Below are 18245 nucleotides of genomic sequence, written 5' to 3'. Positions count from 1 at the left end.
CTGACATGACCCAAGTATCAGGAAGAAAGAAAGAAGAAAAGAAAGAAGAAGCAAAAGAAGAAAACCCAAGTTGGCAGTGCCGAGATGAAGAGGAAGAAGAGCAAGAAGAAGAAGAACAGTAAGTAAATCTGAGGCTTCGTGCGTAGACATACACCTATGCAGGGACATAAAAATGATAAAGGAACAAGACAGAGGGGAATACACAGGAATGAAAGATAAGAGTTCAGATATCTATTAACGCTCCTACTCCCCATTCACTGCCTGTGAAAGAAAGAAGAAAATCAAGACAGGAAAGAACGCCAGGCAAAACGAAAAGAAAGAAGGAAGGGACATTTGTCTCGACACGTATTATCTCCCTCTCTGTGTATACCATACACTTTTATAGACGTAGCGAAAGTCTCTCAACGTGAGGAAAGAAAAGTCCTAGATTCGGATCATATCGTAGTCTATACACATGTCTATACAGATCAAGCTGTGGTCTGTTTACTCCTGAAAATGAGAAACGAGAAAGAAAATCTATCCATATATCTATCTATCTATCTACAGATGAGACACATAAGAAGAAGAATACAAGAGAGTGTAGATCTTCTTCGATGGACCCTAAACTTACAACGAACTTCTTTGTGAGGGCTGTAAAGACGAGGCCTCCGTATACAAAGTACTTTGGCGACGTGTCCCATACATGGGGTGGCACGAGCTTGTCCTCAATCGATAGAGGAATCTAAAAGAATCACGAGAGAAAGACGCAACTCACAAACCACACAGAAAAGAGATGAAAAAGAGAAAGAAAACGAAGAGAAAGACAACGAAATCATGATGCATGCACTCGTACACTTCCACGTTCATCCGGAAAAAATATGAAAGAAAGACAGACAATCGACATACAACTTCTCAGTGGGACACAATCGAAGTAGTCACTCCTCCCATCTCGACAGATGCTGTCCAGCTAGCTAGCTAGCTAGCCAGCCAAGAAAGAAAAGTTATAAGAAGACACGTAGGCTAGATAGACAAACGAGCTGAGTTCGAGTGAGTAGCTGAAAACAGGAAAGCTTTACAAACAAGAAAAGAATCAACTTTCTTAGTATCTCTCTGACCCGAGAAAAGCTCCTTCTACTTCTCTCTTTCTGATTCTTTTCTTCTTCTTTTCCTTCTCCGTGTTTGAATGGAAAGCTCGACTTACAGAGACTTTGAGAATCTGACGATCTCGCAAAACGTACGCCCACGTCATCTGGCCGTTGAACTTGGATAAAAGGGCATACTCCAGGGATACACGCTCTAAACCTCTGAGAAAGACAAGAGAATGAAGAAAAAGAAGAAGGGAGAAAAGAAAAAAAAAAGCAATAGACATCCGTAGAACTCTAGACATCGAGAGGTATATGGATGGATGTATGAATCAGTACATACACACTCTTTATACGCACATAAATAACGAACTCTTCAGCCAATGAAATTCCCTCGTTCGGCCACAGATTCCTCAGGATTCTCGATGACGGTAAAGAAAAAAGAAAAGGAGCCAAGCGACAAATATAGAGAATCTGTATACATGAGAACCTATCTATGTATTTATCTAGCTTCTCTGTATCTGTCTATCTGTCTTTGATCTGTCTGTCTATCTCCCTACCTTTAGTCTATCTATAGACTCCCTTCAATTTGCCCATCTACTTAGAAAGATAGGAAATTAACTAGAAGAGTGAGAAGAAGAAGAGGAGGAGGAGGTCTCTCTTCTGCTCGACACCTATCCAAACACGACTTAGAGGTTGCAAGGGAAGAAGAAGAAGGAGAAACGAAAACAGACTTCTCGACGTCATAAAGAAGGAAGTTGGCAGAAAAAAGGAAGAAAAAGAAGAAGCCTACCTGAAAGGGACAGTTCCGTCATTTGCTATATCTAAAAGAAAAGAGAATGAGAGAGAGAAAGAGAGAGAGAGAAGAAAGGAGAAAAAGAAGAGAATGAAAGCAAGTGGAGGGATACACCTCACACGGAGAAGAAGAAGAAGATTAGCAAGACGTATAAGGAGACTGTAGATGTATCTTTCTCGATGTAGGCCTCGATTAACTTAAGCATGAGGACTGACCACCTCTACATTCTCTCCTGTCTCTCCTTTAGAGTTGCCCTTCTTCTTTCTTTCATTGGATGAATGAATGACTTCATTCAGAGAGTAGTAATCTCCATTTACAGACACAGAGAAAGAAGGACAAACTTAATCGAACTTCTTTCCTAAGAAAAGTCAAGACCTGTTGTCTGACTGAGCCTTCCTTAGCTATCTCTGTCTATATCGCCGGCATGCATACCATATATATATATATATGTGTCCTTTCCTTTATCTTCTTTCCTATCTACACAAGCCTCAGAAAAAGAATAGATCCTGACTCAAGAAGAACAACTTTTCTACAGCTTTCTTTAGATCTACGTCTATGTATGGGAATAAGCATGTATGTATCTATGTATGTATGTATACATAAGCATGTGTGGATATGTATGTACTAATGAATAAGCATGTATGTATCCATGTATGTATGTACTAATGAATAAGCACGTATGTATCTATGTATGTATAGATGAATACGTCTGTACGTAAGTCTGAGGATGTATGACTAGTAGAAGAGAGATGACTGGTTTGCTTACCTATATTTTCAATGGAGAGAAGAACATCGCCCGATCGGAGTCCAAGTGTATGATCGGAGCTAGCCTTCTGTAGATGTCTTCTCATCTCTTCATTAAAGTACGGGTTATCAACTAAATGATGACGACCTTCTCCTCCTGTATTAGAATGTGCCGTTCTTAGAGAATCTCTTTCTTTCTCTTCTTCTTTTTCTCCTTGTCCATTTCTTCTTCTTCCTTCTTCTTCTTCTTCTGTCGTTTTTCCTTCTCCTTCATCCATCTTTCTCTTGTTCTTTCCCCCCCTTTCCTCGTATCTCTCTCGGTTGCTCTCCTTCTCTTTTTGATCCCCATCACCTTGGCTATGCACATCTTCTTCCTCATCTCCTGTCGTTTCTATGTCTGAAGAGCTTCCTACAGACACCTGCGAACCCTCTGTCTTGAAACGAGAGTGTCGATCTTCCTCATCTCCTTTCTCTTCTTTCTCCGCAACGAATGGCTTTTCTTTAGATAATATCTCTTTCGTCAATCCTCGAGACGAAGAATGCATGAAAGAAAAGCTCCCTCCTTCTCTCGCAAGATATGATAGAAAATGTCTCTCTCCTGCTCGCGAAGAAAGATATCTCTTCAAGCGCTGTCTTTCTATGAAAGAAGGAGATAAGCCTTGAGACACAGTTGGTCGTACAGCCTCATTCTTCTTCGAAGTTGCAGAGGAAGAAGGAGAGACGCTCTTCCTATTCTTCTTGGTCTCTTTCTTTCGTTCCTCCAAAGCATCTTCATCCTTATCCTCCTTGTTCTTCTTCTCACCTTCTGCAGATAGAAGAGAAGATGATGATCGTATCGACGGTTCTTCCTCCTCTTCAAGGTGACGCAGCCTTTCATGTCGATTGTCCCCTGTCCCAAGCCCCATGGCTGGATGTTGATGATGATGAGGAAAAGGAGGTTGAGCCAATGAAGAAGGGGGGACAGGAGATGAAGATAGACGAGACGGAGAAGAAGGAGAAGATGGCTGAGATAGAAGAAGAGAAGATGAAGATTTGAATTCATGTTGTATAGGCCATGACGCGACAGGTAACCGTATCTTCCCCGTTAAGTGGCGCCTCGTCCTTAGTTGATCTACCTCGACAATTAACACTCCTGAGAGACTTATGCCAGCTGGGAGCTTGTCTTTTAACGAGGCATCATCTAAGCCTTTCGCACGGCGCATGCCTACCGATAGCAGCAGTACAACATGCACGTTAAGATAAACCACGCACGTATCAAAGACACTATTCATTCATACAGACAGGGAGCACGCAGGTATAGATAGAGGATTAACCATAGACACACATATATACGTAGCAACATACACACATACATATACATACATGTATACAACATATTCATACATACACCATACATGCGACACGCAACGATACAGACAGAAAAGCTCTACATCTCTACATACAAGTATATACATGGTATACACATAGGAATATACACAAAGAACGCTGATAGACAGCTCCAAGAAAGATGAGAGAGCTAAGCTCTCTGCACCACGTCCTAGCTCGATAGAGAGAAGACAGAGAGAAAAATATATGTATAAGAAGAGATGCTACGAAACATCTGCGCAAGACTCGAAAGAAGCCAGCAGCTAATAAGATGATACATCAACATGAGGTGCACATACTACATCTATACCAATGGAGAGAAGTCTTTCCTGAGGCACTCCAAACCTCAGAAAAGACTTCTACACAAGCACCAAAAGAGACTTCTTACACATAGATAGATACATCTATGTATCTACCTATGGTTATGGATTCTATATGATAGATGGATGTAGAGGACCACCCCTGAGTACGACATGCGCAGTTGTTCTTCTTCTTCTCCTTCGTTGGTATTTGGATAGCTTCACGATCTATCATCTCTAATGAAGACGACAACGAGCCAAGCCACACCCGAGAGAGAGAGCGAGAGAGAGAGATGGCGTGAATGCTCCGTGAACTCACTAGGATTTTCCATATCGAAGGTCTTGACCCCTAAGGTGGGAATGCCGGTGTATCTACCATGGAGAGTAAGATCATGAAGAAACTGTTGGATGACGGGATAAGGTACAACATAGCCAATATTCTGAAGCTGATTGAATCCTTCAAAAGCGACGCCTACGACTAATCCATTCACAACTGCCGGACCCCCAGAGTTGCCGGGATTAATCGCTGCATCGATCTGAGCTGTAAGGAGGCTACACAGGAACACACACATAAGGAAGACATAGAGAGAGACATGCATAGATAGATGGATGGACTGATAGATTAGAGATAGATACATTAAAGATAGATAGATTAACTGATTGATTCAAGAGGTAGAAAGAGGTTGAAGATGGATTACAGGTAGGTAGGTAGAAAGACGAGAGAAGAAAGAGAGAAGAAGGAGTACGTGAGGATGAGAGAAGGAAGATGAAGAAAAAGGAGAAAAAGACGGGGAGATGAAATGAGAATGGCGGGGAATGAGAGAGGGAGACGGAAGAAGAATGAAGAACAAGAAGAAGCGGCAAAAATCAATGGAGACAGACAAACAGAAAGAAGAGAGACAAAGAGAGAGAGAACAAGAGAGCGTTCTACATAAAGACTAAGAAACAGACATATGCATGCATCAAGCTCTCTATACACATATGTACAAAGTATGTCAGTACTCGTAGATATATCTAGTTCGCTCAGATTCTCTATCGATCTTTAATCTATCCTTCCTCTATCTATCTATGTTGAATCTATCTATCTATATATCTACTCTCGATCTATCTGTGATGTATCCATACACCTTTATGTATCTTGACTCTATCCATCTTTGATCTGTTTCTCCGTCGAAAAGCCTAAGACACTTCCTCCTGTTTCAGAGAAAGCCGAAGAGCACAAGAAGAAGAAGAGAGGAGAAGGAGGAGAACAAGCTAATAGGAAGGAGGTTGTTTTGAGAGAAAGGCGGTTACCTGAAAGAAGCATGTATATATCGAGAGACTCCTACTCGGCTGACTACTCCCTCTGTGATACTCAACTGATCCCCCCCTGTAGGATATCCCAATACTGTTATGCGATCCTATACACAACGGAGAAAGAAAAAGAAGAAGAGAGAAAGAATGAAAGAAGGGAAGGGGAAGACGAAACAAATGAAAGAGAAGGTGAGGATGACGAATCTTCATTTCATGAATAATAAAGATCTTCTTTATGATACCTAGGTCAGTCACCTCAATCAGCACATACAAACTCTTTCTTTCTTTCTCTATTGTTGACGCCTGTTCTTCAGCAGAATAGAGAGACGAGTGAATGAAAGGAATCTTCTGTCTCGATACGACTTTTATTTCTTACTCTTCATACCTCTCTCACCTTCTCGGTCTAAGCATGAGAAGACAGACAAATATACACCCCTGCTATCTTCAACCTTGTACACCTGACGAGTTCGTGGAATAGCATCTACCTGTACTCATTCTCTATCTACCATCTTCATATCCGCCACGTTTGTATCTATCTCTACATCTATATATGAACAGAAAACGCTCTCACGGGCCTAGCTCTTTCACCTTCATTTCAGGTTCTATCTACCTGCTCGCATCTTGAATCGACCTAGCGATCTGTGTACCTTGAATCGACCTATCTATCTATCCATCTTGGATCGATCTAGCGATCCGTCTGTCTTGAATCGACCTATCTATCTCTATCTTAGCTAAATGGATCTACGATAGACAACTTTACATCACCAAGCATGGTGTCTGAAGATCTACCTAGATCACTACCTCCCATACACATCCGTCTAAAGGGAGAGAGACCCGAAATGAACCTCGTGACATCTTTCATCTCAGACAGTCCCCAACAATAAGATAAGGAAGAACGTCCCTTTCTACATCACCCCACTCCTCCCTCTCTCTCTCTCATCGAACTCCTTCTTCTTCTTCTTTCTCGTCTTCTTCTTCCTTTCCTTCGATCAGTCACTCTGGCGTCCTCTCTCTCTCTCTCACTTCTCTTCATTTCATCTTCTCTTCTTTCTTCTTCCTAACAGATCTTTCATATAAAAACCAGTCCACAATACTTCACAAGCCACAGATGAAAGACCGTCAAAGACAGCAAGAGAAACAGCAAGGGACAGAAAGAGACAGAAAGAAAGAAAAGAGAGGGAAGATCTTTCTGTCTTCTCTTGTCTTTGTCTCGAGTTACCTGGAGTTGTGGAACCCCTCCGAAAGGCAAAGGTACCATGTCTTGCCAAAACGTTTCATCCCTCACACCTAACAGGGCAAGATCTGCTTCGTGTGAAACAGCAAGGACTTCGGCGAGAAATCTTAGAGGAATACTAAAGAAGAAAGGATAGAAAAGCCCACAAGAAAAGAGAAAGAAAAAATGACGATGGCGACAGCATTGTCTCTCCTGATGGATATAAATACAAGAGATAGATGTATACACACAAGTACATACCCATGTATCTCTCTCTACATAGAGAGGGATATATCCGTACATGCACATACAGACTGATCTAGAGATCCCAATCTCTACCATAGAGACAAACATATACATACACTCATACTTATCATCCATGAATTCTGGTAGGTACATGTTTATACAGTCATATAGACACATTCACACCTGCACATACATCTTGATACCTGCATATACATATCTAGAGAGGTATATCTAGACACCTCTACACATGAGGGGGAAGCCCCTAAGAGTGACGACCTCTAGATAAGAACATCATCTTCATCTTCAACGAGTAGACGTTTCATGAGAAGAGAAAATAGAGAGGTCGAATGTCCCTCCTCCTTATGAGAAAGACCACAACAAGCCATGTCACACATATGATGAAGATTCCTAGATAAGAAAAGCCGACTGATTGCCCTAGGCGCAAATAGACTCCTTTCTCATGCATGATTCCAGAGAGAAAGAGAGAGAGTTTCTTTACCATCCTCTTGCAATCTGCATAGATACAGGAAGATTACAATGCCGCCGCTAAAGAGAAAGCAGTTGTTCACTTGTTGCTCTAGATTCATCAAGTGGGCTTACATTCCTCTCCCCCTGCATCTATCTATCTACCTGTTCCTTCTTATTTCTCATATTGAAGCTCTTTGGAGAAACAGATTGATAGACAGATAGATAAAGAGCCACAGCAAGAACAAGAAAAAACAGGGTCACAGAGGAACGGCAAGAAAGATACGATCATAACGGAAAACGACCTATCTGTCTATCTTGAACCTATCTATCTATCTATCCTTACTTTCCTATAGTAAGAAATGAAGAGAAGAGAGAGAAAAGAAGTTCTGACATACCCGTGTCTTCGAACAAGAACACGTGTCTGATGAGCGACTACATGAGCGTTCGTAAGAAGCCTCTTCCCCTCGATAGCGAAACCTGAGCTAAAACATCCATACAAACCCCGCAACCCAAAGCACGGTGAAAGAATGAAGATTGGATGGAATGAAATGTCTCTTGAGAGAAGAATGAAAGGAAAAACATCCCTTCCCCTACGATAGAAGACTTTCTTCAACGAAGCTTTGAGAAGAAGAAAGAGACGACAAAGAAAAGAACAAAGTGTGAGGAGACAACGAGGAGGGCTGCTGTTGACGGTGAGAGAGATCACGATAGAAAAAAGAATGAAAAAGAGAAAAAAGCTCATGTATTGACCTCAACTTTGAAAGAACTTCCTGCTACTTGCAACTCACACCCCGCTCTCTAGTAACAAAACAGAAAGGACATACTTCACGAGATAAAAGAGAATGAAATCATATATATGAACCGATGGAAAGAATCCTCTCTCTCTTGTCCATCAGAAGTTGCCCTCTAAGAAACATTTCTATCGAAGTCAAATTGGACTGAAATAAGAGAAAAGACAGGAGGAAGGAGAGAAGGACAAGAAAAAGAGAAGTAAGCAGAACATCGAATCAAACCGCGCCATGAAGACTGGAGAAAGAGGGAGAAGGAGGAGTGACTGAGTGAGAAGAGAGGGAGAGAGAGAGATGGAGTGGGGTGACAGAGAGAGAAAGAGAGAGGGAAGAGAAACCGAACTAATCTAAGGCTGAATCTGAAATAGCTTTCCTTCTTTCCTACTCTATCCACATGCGAATCTATTAGTTCGTCGGGATAAAGAATCTTGAAAGATGAGATAAGAGGACAAGCAAAAAGAACAACTCAGAAACAAAGAGAGGAAGAAAGAAGAGAAAGAAGAAAGAAGAACAAGAGATAAGAAACACGGAGTAGACACAAAGGACTGCCATACCCTGTAGTTTGTTGAGGAGCTTTCATCTGCCATGGTGAGATATAATCTGGGCTAGCCGAATCGACGAAGATTTTTACAACACTTCCGGATATTTTAGCAAGTGAAAGTCGGGACTTCTGCGGGGAAGAAGATGAAGACGGCGATAGAACACCTCTTTCAGAAGAATGTTGAGAGAAAGAGTGCATGGAGAAAGGATAGAAAGACAGACCAGGATGCTGAAGGGAATGAGCCAGATTTCCACCTTCATCGCCCCTCTTCATGGTAAGACTTTTCGCGACGTCTTTCCTGGATGGATTGGAGGCTGTTAGAAAACTTTTCATGCGAAGAAACATGTCAACAGAGGCCCCATCCTGTTCCGCGATTTTCCGAGAATTCAGACTACTCCTACCCCTACTACTACTACCAGAAGAAGAAAAAGAAGAGAAGGAACCCGACGCCGAAGAATCTTGAAGGGGCGAAGACTTCTCTTCATCTGCCAGGCGATTCTTCTTCCCGAGGGAATCGACGGATAAGAAACGGGCGTCATCTTGGGGACGATCTACAAGTTCATCGCCGTAGACATAGTGAGATAAACAACATGAAAAAAAAAGAAAAGAACACCACAAAAGAACAAGCAAAAACAACGGACCGAAAGAAATCTTCACCCTCATGGCGATCCACTGAAAACAAGCAAATCGATCTATCTGTCTATCTCTCTAGTCTCTCTCACTATCTTTTCTTTCGACAGACGAAGATATCACAAGCAAAAGAACAACAAGAAAAGAACGTATCGGAGACAGCTCAAGAAAAGAGGAAAAAAGAGACGGAGAAGTCTTCTCTTCGCGGGGAAATCTCATGCCGGAAAGTTTACCGGGTGCTGGGCGGTCATGCCATGACCTTCTCCGATGTGTACTTTTTCACATTCAGAAGAAAGAATGAAAAGCTTGCAAGGAAGCGCCACACCTATCATCCATGGGGGTTCGATTTGCCTAACGACCCTTTTCTTTCTGCTGTCATCCGAAAAGAAAAGCAAAAAAGTACAAACACCTCCTCAGAAATTGAAGAGAAACCACTCAAAACGAACCAGTATCCGTCGCGTCGCTAAAGAAAAGCAACAAAAGCTGTACGGCATTCGGCCAAGAGCAATGATCGATCGATCGATGGATCATCAATCGATCGATCTGCCAGCCCAGCCCTACTGCTGCTAGTGTGGGCGTGTTCACCATGAGACACCACCTTCCCTTTCTTTGTCTGGCTAGCCTCGCTTGTCTTGACTTAGCTTTCTAGCTAAGGGATAGGGCCCCCAGAATCGAGAATGGAAACAAAAACAAGCTCTTTCTCTCCGTGAAGATCAACGATTCATCGTCTTGGTTGATGACGGTGGTCGTTTTGTTGTGGATAGAGGAAGCTACGGGTGGGCTCTCACGCTTCTCTCAAAGATAGATTTCTTCTTCAAACTTCTTCGAGCCTCCAACCAACCAAAAAAGATATCTCGGGTTAGAGAGAATGAACACACAAAGAGGGAGAAAGGAAGAGACAGTTTGACAGATAGATGTGTGAGACATGGAAAAACGCTCGCTTAGTCGTCTACGTACTCGGCTAGACTTCCACAAAGTTAATAATAGCCCAGACTTTCTTTCCTCTTTCACGCCTATCTAGGTTGGCAGTTCGAGAAGAATACGACGGCCTATGTATCCCGTGGAAAGAATGTACGCTACAGTCTTGCTTTCTCTTTCTTTTCGCAGGTATGATCGTCTTTGCCGGCTCATATCCCACCAATGAATCTTACAAGGCCGGTGTGGATGTTTAACTAGGCAAGAAGTCTTCTTTTGCTACGTTAACAAAAACGGGTGGGAGGGGAGAGTGAAATCTTTTAAGACTAGCGAGGTGGTGAGAGCACGGCTTGTTAACCACTAGAGCGTTTGAATGCCCTTCACTCACCATGAGAGTTGCTTCCTTTATTTCTTTGCTGTCGGTGTAGTTTTTCTTCCTCATGCTTTTTGAAGCGTATTGCTTCTATCAAATTCGTATCCACTCTTATTTTCACGTGGACGCACGGCCTTTCTATGTTGGGCGAGAGAAATCTCATATGCAGTTCATTCAGAGAGGGTTACTCGGAGGAGAATTCGAGCTTGTTCAGACACGCCTGAACCTACACCTATCTGTCTCTACCTAGAGAGTCGAGGCTGTCGCTTGACTCCTGTCTTCAGTGTGTAGAACGGAGACATCAGGAGTGTTGACGGGTTTCGGATAGATAAGGAAGTCTATCTGTACGAAGACACCGATGGGGAAGAGGGGAGTCTGTTCCTCCTTCCTTGTCCCTCGGGGCGTATCTTCTCTTGCTCGGGAGACAGCAGGACAGGACGCATCAGACGTAGCTCTTCTCCGGTCTCTCTCGCCGTGTCTAGCTGCCTTCTTCGACAGTCGACTTAACGTTCATCGAACCGGACTTCTTTTTCTCTCCCTTCTACTAGAAACACCTCGACATAAGAAAAAGCTCTCTGTAAAATGCTAGCCCCGATGTCAGGGCTGTATGAATCACCATGACCATCATCGCGACATCAAGCGGCCGCTTGCTTAGAACTTCTCTGTCCATCTGACTTCCCGTATTTCAAGGGTTTCCGGAAAGCTTGAAAGAACAGCTAGCTAGCTATCTATCTAGAAAAGTTGGGTGTCTTGTGAAGAGAAATTTCCTCACTTCTAAAAGTTTTTTTTCTCAGCTACGGTCAACACTCTAGTCGTTATGCACTCTCAGCAGTCTGCTCCTCTTCTACAAATGGAAGGAAATCGGACAGTTGGTGCTCCCATCCCAGGTGTACGTACACCGGAACCTCACCTAGAATTCTGCGGTGACGTCCACGGAAAAACCGCTTACTACAACTTCCGCACAGAGGCCGACAGAGTACGTGTTTCTCCACACAACTATTTGTAGACCCTTCTCATACAAAACCTTCTGTTGCTAGGAGAGAGATTTCTTCTCTGACCCGACTATATCTCTCTCCTCTTCAACATAGCACACGATCTATCTATGTGTCTATCTATCTGTCTTATGAAGACACACTGCCTTCTTTACACGACTTCTGATCTCTTCTCTTCTTTCCCACTCAACTCCTCCTTCTCCCTTCTTTTTTACCGACAGTAGGCGATTGAAGAGCTGAGCTTATAGTCAAGCCAAATAGCACAGCACGGACAGAGAGAGAGAAGAATGAAAAGATCGCTGTGAAGAAGGCATGGCGATCTTCTCAATCTTCTTCTTTTTGCTCGCTGCTGCAGCAGCCCAGCTTCCTCTCACTCCCTCCCTCACCAGGGAGAAAGAAAGACAGAAAGAAAGACATCACTTTATTTTCTTCCCAAATGTGTCTAGTACCTTCACTACCACGTATATATCTAAATGAAACGAGGAAGAGCAACTGCACGCACGGCAAAAAGAAAGAACCAAGAGTAAACTTGAGACAAGAAAAGAGTCTCCTTCAAGAACACCTCAAAGAAGTGCGGTAACGTCTGGTTTCGGAAAGAAAACAAGAAGAAAACTATCTTCTACAACCAAGGTGTATGTACACTGCGAACGGACCGGACCGCTTCTTCTCCCTCCTCTTTCCTTGCTTCCATTCTTCACTCTCTCCCTCCTTTCTTTTTTTCTTTTGTCTCTCACTTGAACCAATCATGCATCAAAAAGAAATGTCAACACCTTGTCTGGACGGACAACTCCGAAAGATCGATGTATCAATCATCTTCTTATCGGAAAGATGTCAGAATCGATTCTGATAACCCACTCCAAGTGGTGCATACCTCTTTCTTTTCTTTTTTTCTTTCTTTCACACTCTTCCCCTCCGTTTCTTTCATCCCCCGTCTATGGTGTTCTCTCCACTCTTTTCTTCAAAACAGATTCCCTTCTTCAGAAGTAAGAAAAGAAAACTTTCCTCTGTTCATTTCTTCTTCTTAGCATCGTCAAAAGAAAAAATCTTTCATCCCCAGGAACACTGAGTAATATGCATGCAGTCATAACCTTGGTCGAATTAACGAGAGCTCTTCATAGATTTCTTTCTTTCTTTCTCTCTCCGTCTCTCCCGCCTTTTCTTTCTTCTTCTCTCGAAAACATTCCCTATATTTTCTACCCAACTAACATCTCTCTTTCATCTATCCGTCTATCTTCAACCACTCAGTCCTTCGATCTAGACCTATCCACCTACGTATCTTCTTCTTTCTTCGTCTCCCTTCTCGCTCCCTCTATCTGTCAAAATTCTCCTTAACCCTCTCTTTTTCACTCTCTCTTCATTCTTCCTTTCTTCTTTATCATTCACACGAAGGTCTTTACGGCCGCAAACTCGCAGAAGAAGAGCAAAGGATATGACGGAGACGAATTTTTCTATCACTATCCCTTCTACAGGGATGAGATATTTCTCCTTCTTTGCATGCCTTTCATTCCACAAATTTTCTCGACTGACGAGAAAGAAAACCAGATCAATGAAGCTAGCTAGCAAGAAGAAAAGGAGCAAGTCTTATAAGAGAAGATGCGTAGATCGAGTCAATCAATCCACCCTAGACCTTAGAGTGTTGTAGCGTGTGCTGTATATACACTTGAAACAGACGATGGGTCCCTCTCCACCTGGGAAGGCCTATTGTAACTTCTCCACACACACCCTTCATCTCACTGCGCACCGCCTTGATCCTCTAAGAAGACGTGATAGTCTTTCTTCGAGGATGTACGTTTACATCATATATACAGACACGTATGTGTGCATGCGTGTCTACATTCCATGCGTACCTACTATATACATGTACAGTACATAAATATACATATACACTCTCCATATTCTGTCTATCTCTATCCACCCCCCTGCAGATTTCAGTGATCGTATGACGATGCTCTACGAAGGAAAGACATACGTACATAGATTGACAGAAAAAGACGAAGATATAGACGGATAGCGTCAAATACAAGATCTCTCTCAAGTTATACTGGAGAGACCGCGCTTAAGATGAATTTAATAGACGATCCTTTTTATACAGAAGAGAGACCGCGCTCGAATGAATGGATGATCCTTCTTCCACAAAGAGAAAGCTCACAATGAACTCTCTCTTCTATAGATAGGAGAATTCGCTGCTCCCTTTTCTCGCTCCAAAAGAGAAACTTTCGATAGCGTTCTCCTCTCTAGGAACTGGTACGATATCCGGATCTTTCAGATGTAGCTACACACCAGAACCCACCCCCCTACGAGTCGCTCACTCACCAATGGATCTCCTAATTCTGGGAGAACACAACATCCCTATATACAAATGCATACACACGAAACGAGGCCTCTCTCTCTGTATGCATATACAGATAAATCTACTATATAAACATATACAGACATATACAGATAGTAAGCCGTATATCATCCCCTCCTATACAGGAGCCCCCGGGGTGGATGCTACTGCATACCATGATCATACCGCCATCCATCGACTGTGTAGAACGGAGAATAGTACGGTTGATTTGTCCTCCTTCCTCTTAGAGGAGACACTTCTGTCTTTCATGGAAGAGAAAGAAAGGCAAGCCTCGCTCATGGATCCCACCCCTCCCCGGGGAATTACAACTTGAATCGAAGAAGATGCAAGCTGAAGTACGGCATAGTTCTTGAGTGAAAACAGGTGATCTCTAACTCTCTCTCTTGCGTGTCTCTACCTATCTCTACATAGACACGCGAGCTTCATAGATCTCCGTGTACAGACTTCTTCCTCTCTCACTCTTCTTTTATCTCTACATAATACATGTGTGTGACTGAGACAGAAAAGAGGAGGAGAGAATCTCGAAAGCTCCTCAATCCACCCCTACCAAGTCGAGAGTAGAACAGCCACCATTCATTCTCTTCAGCCAGAAGGTTTATCGCCCTTCATTCATACACAAAGATATAAATACACCCACTCCCCTCATTCTTCTTCGTCTTGTCTTTTTTGCTTTCTCTTTTCTCTTCTTCATTCCAAACCACGGAAGTGCGTCCACTTCTCGCTCTACGGAGGCGAGACTTTCTTCTTCCTCTTCTTCGCCTCTTAAAGGGCTTTTGCGATGAACGGCAGAGGTAGAGACCTTCTTCTTCTTCGTCTCTCACGTCAAGAAGCTTTCTCTTAGCGACCGTCGTAACTCCTCAGCTCCTCCTTCAGTCTCACTTTTGGGGAGAAGAAGAGAAAGAAGATAAGATCTGTCTTTAATCTATCTTCTTACGGTTTTGTCTTTCTCTCTCTCTTTTCTCTCTCCCTCTCGACTTTTCTCTCAGCATCCATAAGCGAATGAAGCGACATAAAGTCGATCGAGAGTAAAAGAGAGATGGAGATAGATATGGATAGATCTCTTTATAGATATCTGTATACATGTATATATGTGGATGTGGATATCTTGGAAAGGACTGTGATACAACTGTCTGGAGATGTCTAAGCGAATGAGAATGAAGGGAACGGGAGAACATCCAGGTATGTAAGCGACTTCGCTCCTTCTTTCTTTCTTTGATCCTCTTCTTCTTCTCCTGACTAAGGTCTTCCACCCTTCATCGTCTTCTTCTCTCTCTCTATCTCGAATCTCTCGACAGTTTCTCCATGCTTTCTATCTTCCCCTCTTCGGCTACACCTCCTTCTATCTTCTACCAACTGTTGCAGGTGCTCTCATACATCTCCATCCGAGGTCTTGAAGAAGATAAGGAAAAAGGAAGAAGAAGAGAAAGAACACTGAAGACGTCCTCTTCTCTTTCCTTCATTCTGCATCGATGCCAAGAAGAAGAAGAAGACATGCATACAGGGGAAAGAAATACCCGCCGTGTCTCTTCTTCTTCTTCTTTGACTCCGCGAGTAGAGGGCGGGTGCCAGTCTTGAACTGTCGGAATGACGCACAGACCAAAGAAGAAGAAAAAAGAAGAGAAGGAGGAGGAGAAACCTCACTCATTTCTCTCTTGCTTTTGGACGTGGTGGCTACCAATGAGTCTGATCACTTCAACATTTCTATCTCTCTCTTCTTTCTCCGGAGATCTTCAACCTCCTTCCTTGTTCTCCTACGTCTTTTTTTTACCTATGTATATACCTCGCTCCTTTTAAGTTATCTAGCTCTTTATCTATCTATCTATCTCTGATCAATCTCTCTATTAAGCTTTGATCTCTCTGAGAAAGCTTTTCTTCTCCATTCTCTCTGGGGATCTCAGGCTCTGTGAAAGACACGGAGCCTCTGTTTCAATTGCTGAAGCGAAATAAAGAAGAAGAAGGGAAACATGAGAGAGAGAATATTTCTCTCTCTCTCTCTCACATGTCTTTTTCTTCTTCATCGACCCTTCTACCAATTGCTTTCTTTCTTTCCTTTTCCTTCTTTCTTGCCTTCTCTTCTTTCTTTCCTTCTCTATCAAGAAGCGATTCTTCTTCTTGTTGAGATGTGTATGTTAAGGAAGGAAGAGTCGACCGGAAGTAAGGAAAGAGAGAAAGAAAGAAAGAGAGGTCTCTTCCAGTTCGGCTGTTGAAGAGAGAGGGGTGCCCCGATATCTCTACGTCTCTAGAAAAGAGGAGAACCTTGAGGGGAGATACGAAGAGATCGGATCTCCGCAAAGAGAAAGAAGAAAACCTATTGCCTCTTCATTCCTCTCTCTATCTTCTTGCCTATCTCTATCTTCTTTCTTCTTGTTCAGATGAAAAGCAGTCCTCGTCTTTTAGTTCCAGTTGAGTTGCTGGCAGGTATGAACTCTTTCTTGATCTCTCTATTGACCTTTCTTTCTTTCTATCTATCTATCTATCTTGTGTCTTTCTTCGTCTTCTTCTTCCTTCTCTATCTCTCTACTTATCGAGATCTTCCGTCACGAGAAGCGACCACGCGATAAGTAGATAAGAGATACAGAGAAATAGAAGAAGAAGAAGACGAGGATTAACGACGCCACTGCCTACCACCTCAAGAGGGGTCTGGTCTTCTTCATCTTCCTGTTCCTCTTCTTCTTGTTCTTTCTCTTCTTTCCTTCGTCATGATGACGATGCGGAGGAGATCTCTCTTCTCTCTTCTCTTTCTCCTCTCTAAGCCAAGAGAAGGAAAGAGAAGAGAGAGAGCATGAAGAGAACGAAGCTGGGAGCAAGGAACGCCATAAGAAGACAAGAGGAAGCGAGGAAGGTACGAAGATGAGAAAGGGAGGGTTCGATACCCCCCTGTAGAATGAATAAGGGAAAGGAGAAAGAAAGAATGACTTTCTTATAGTTGCCGATATTTTCTCTCAGAACTCTATTTGACTCCCCACGCATGTCAGGCTATCGTCATCGAACTGAACGAAAACACACAAACCAACAAAGAAAAGAAAGAAAGAAAGAAAGAAAGAGTGAGAAAGAAAGAAAGAATGCTAAGAAGAAAGAAAGAAAGAAAGAGATAGAAGTTGAGAAGTGGAGGAGAGCAAAGAGAGATGAGAAGCAATTCCGTTTTTGTGTGAGGTGTATGCATGCATCATATGAAGATAGAGTGTATGTACAACGTATACCTGACACTGGGTGTTCCTGTTGCACCTCGTCTATCATTTAGAGTGAGCTTTTCTTCTTCCCCCGTCAAGAGAAAGATAAACCCCAAGAATAACACCAAGAGTAACTCGTTTCTCTCATTCCAAAGGTTCTTTTGATCGAAGAAGATCGCCACGTCTATGAATGAAAAGAAGACACGAAACGGACGATACAGAAGAAGATTACACGTGTGAAACAACGGAGAACAAGGGAGACACCAAAGAAACCCCCTCCCTCAAGTCAAGCTTAAAGAAAGAAAGAAAGATAAGAAAGAGTGAGAGAGAAAGAAAGAAAGAAAGAGAAAGAAAGAAAGAAAGAAAGAGAGAGAAAGAAAGAGTGAGAAAGAAAACAAGTGTAGAACACAGGACGGCTGCTAGAGAAGCTCTCAGATACAATGTGGAAAAGAGAAATATGGCTCTAGCCCCATGTGCTACTCTACGTGCTGACAGGACACGCCTCTTCTTCCCGCTCGTTCTCCTCCTCCTTCTTCCTCTTTCTTCTTCTTCTTCTTCTTATCTTTTCTTTCCCCTGGGGTTTATCTTTCTCTTGACGNNTATCTTTTCTTTCCCCTGGGGTTCTGTATGAAGAAGGAAGACTTACACGTTCGGAGACAATAGACCTGGGGGGAGATATGGAGGTTTGACGTTTGTAGGCAAGGTCTTTAATGTTCTTTCCTCTTGGTCCGCCCTTATCACGACTATCACTCCTATTCTTACTCTTCTTCTCCCCCTTCTTGGCATCCTTCGTCATCTTTCCGGTGTATGTACACTCCATCTTGTGACGCCCTCCCCCTGTCTTATGTGAATTCGCACCCCCCCCCTCTGTTCCCCCCCCTGAAGAAAACTTCTTTGCATTGATATTCCCTTCAAGATGTCCTGACGTGAAGTACATGTCTGGGGCTCTTAGACCTCTCTGACTTTCCAGGAGAAATGAAGAAGAAGAACCTCCCCCCCCC

The 18245-nt window shown here is 42.9% G+C and overlaps 3 protein-coding genes across 3 annotated transcripts in view; all 3 read right to left on the bottom strand.

Moving 5' to 3' along the window:
* The window catches only part of CSUI_007566 (trypsin domain-containing protein), a gene marked incomplete at its 3' end in the record, with an annotated part of 3387 nt that extends 1502 nt beyond the window's left edge, over positions 1 to 1885 (bottom strand). The window contains exons 1-3 of the mRNA XM_068067711.1: positions 1855 to 1885; positions 1181 to 1283; positions 611 to 721 (exon numbers count right to left, since the gene is read on the bottom strand). Of these exons, the coding sequence (XP_067920314.1) occupies positions 611 to 721; positions 1181 to 1228 (159 nt within the window). The 5' untranslated portion in view covers positions 1229 to 1283; positions 1855 to 1885. The remainder of the gene's footprint in view (positions 1 to 610; positions 722 to 1180; positions 1284 to 1854) is intronic.
* A 738-nt stretch (positions 1886 to 2623) lies between these two features.
* CSUI_007565 (trypsin domain-containing protein) lies at positions 2624 to 7170 on the bottom strand (the record flags this gene model as incomplete). Its single annotated transcript, XM_068067710.1, has 5 exons — positions 7142 to 7170; positions 6778 to 6909; positions 5559 to 5665; positions 4585 to 4817; positions 2624 to 3787 (listed from the first exon to the last, which is right to left on the bottom strand). Coding segments are annotated over exons 2-5 (1542 nt in total), but the record flags the coding sequence as incomplete, so codon positions are not given.
* A 4763-nt stretch (positions 7171 to 11933) lies between these two features.
* CSUI_007564 (uncharacterized protein) lies at positions 11934 to 18064 on the bottom strand. Its single transcript, XM_068067709.1, has 2 exons — positions 17891 to 18064; positions 11934 to 17064 (listed from the first exon to the last, which is right to left on the bottom strand). The coding sequence occupies exon 2, from the start codon at positions 15247 to 15249 to the stop codon at positions 14992 to 14994; it is 258 nt and encodes an 85-aa protein (XP_067920312.1). The 5' UTR covers positions 15250 to 17064; positions 17891 to 18064; the 3' UTR covers positions 11934 to 14991.
* Positions 18065 to 18245: the final 181 nt, after the last annotated feature.

The sequence above is a fragment of the Cystoisospora suis genome (genome assembly GCF_002600585.1).
Source record: "Cystoisospora suis strain Wien I chromosome Unknown contig_4027, whole genome shotgun sequence".
Lineage (NCBI taxonomy): Eukaryota > Apicomplexa > Conoidasida > Eucoccidiorida > Sarcocystidae > Cystoisospora > Cystoisospora suis.
The sequence above is the reverse complement of the archived record's forward strand: the minus strand, read 5'-3'. Positions and strand labels throughout refer to the sequence as shown.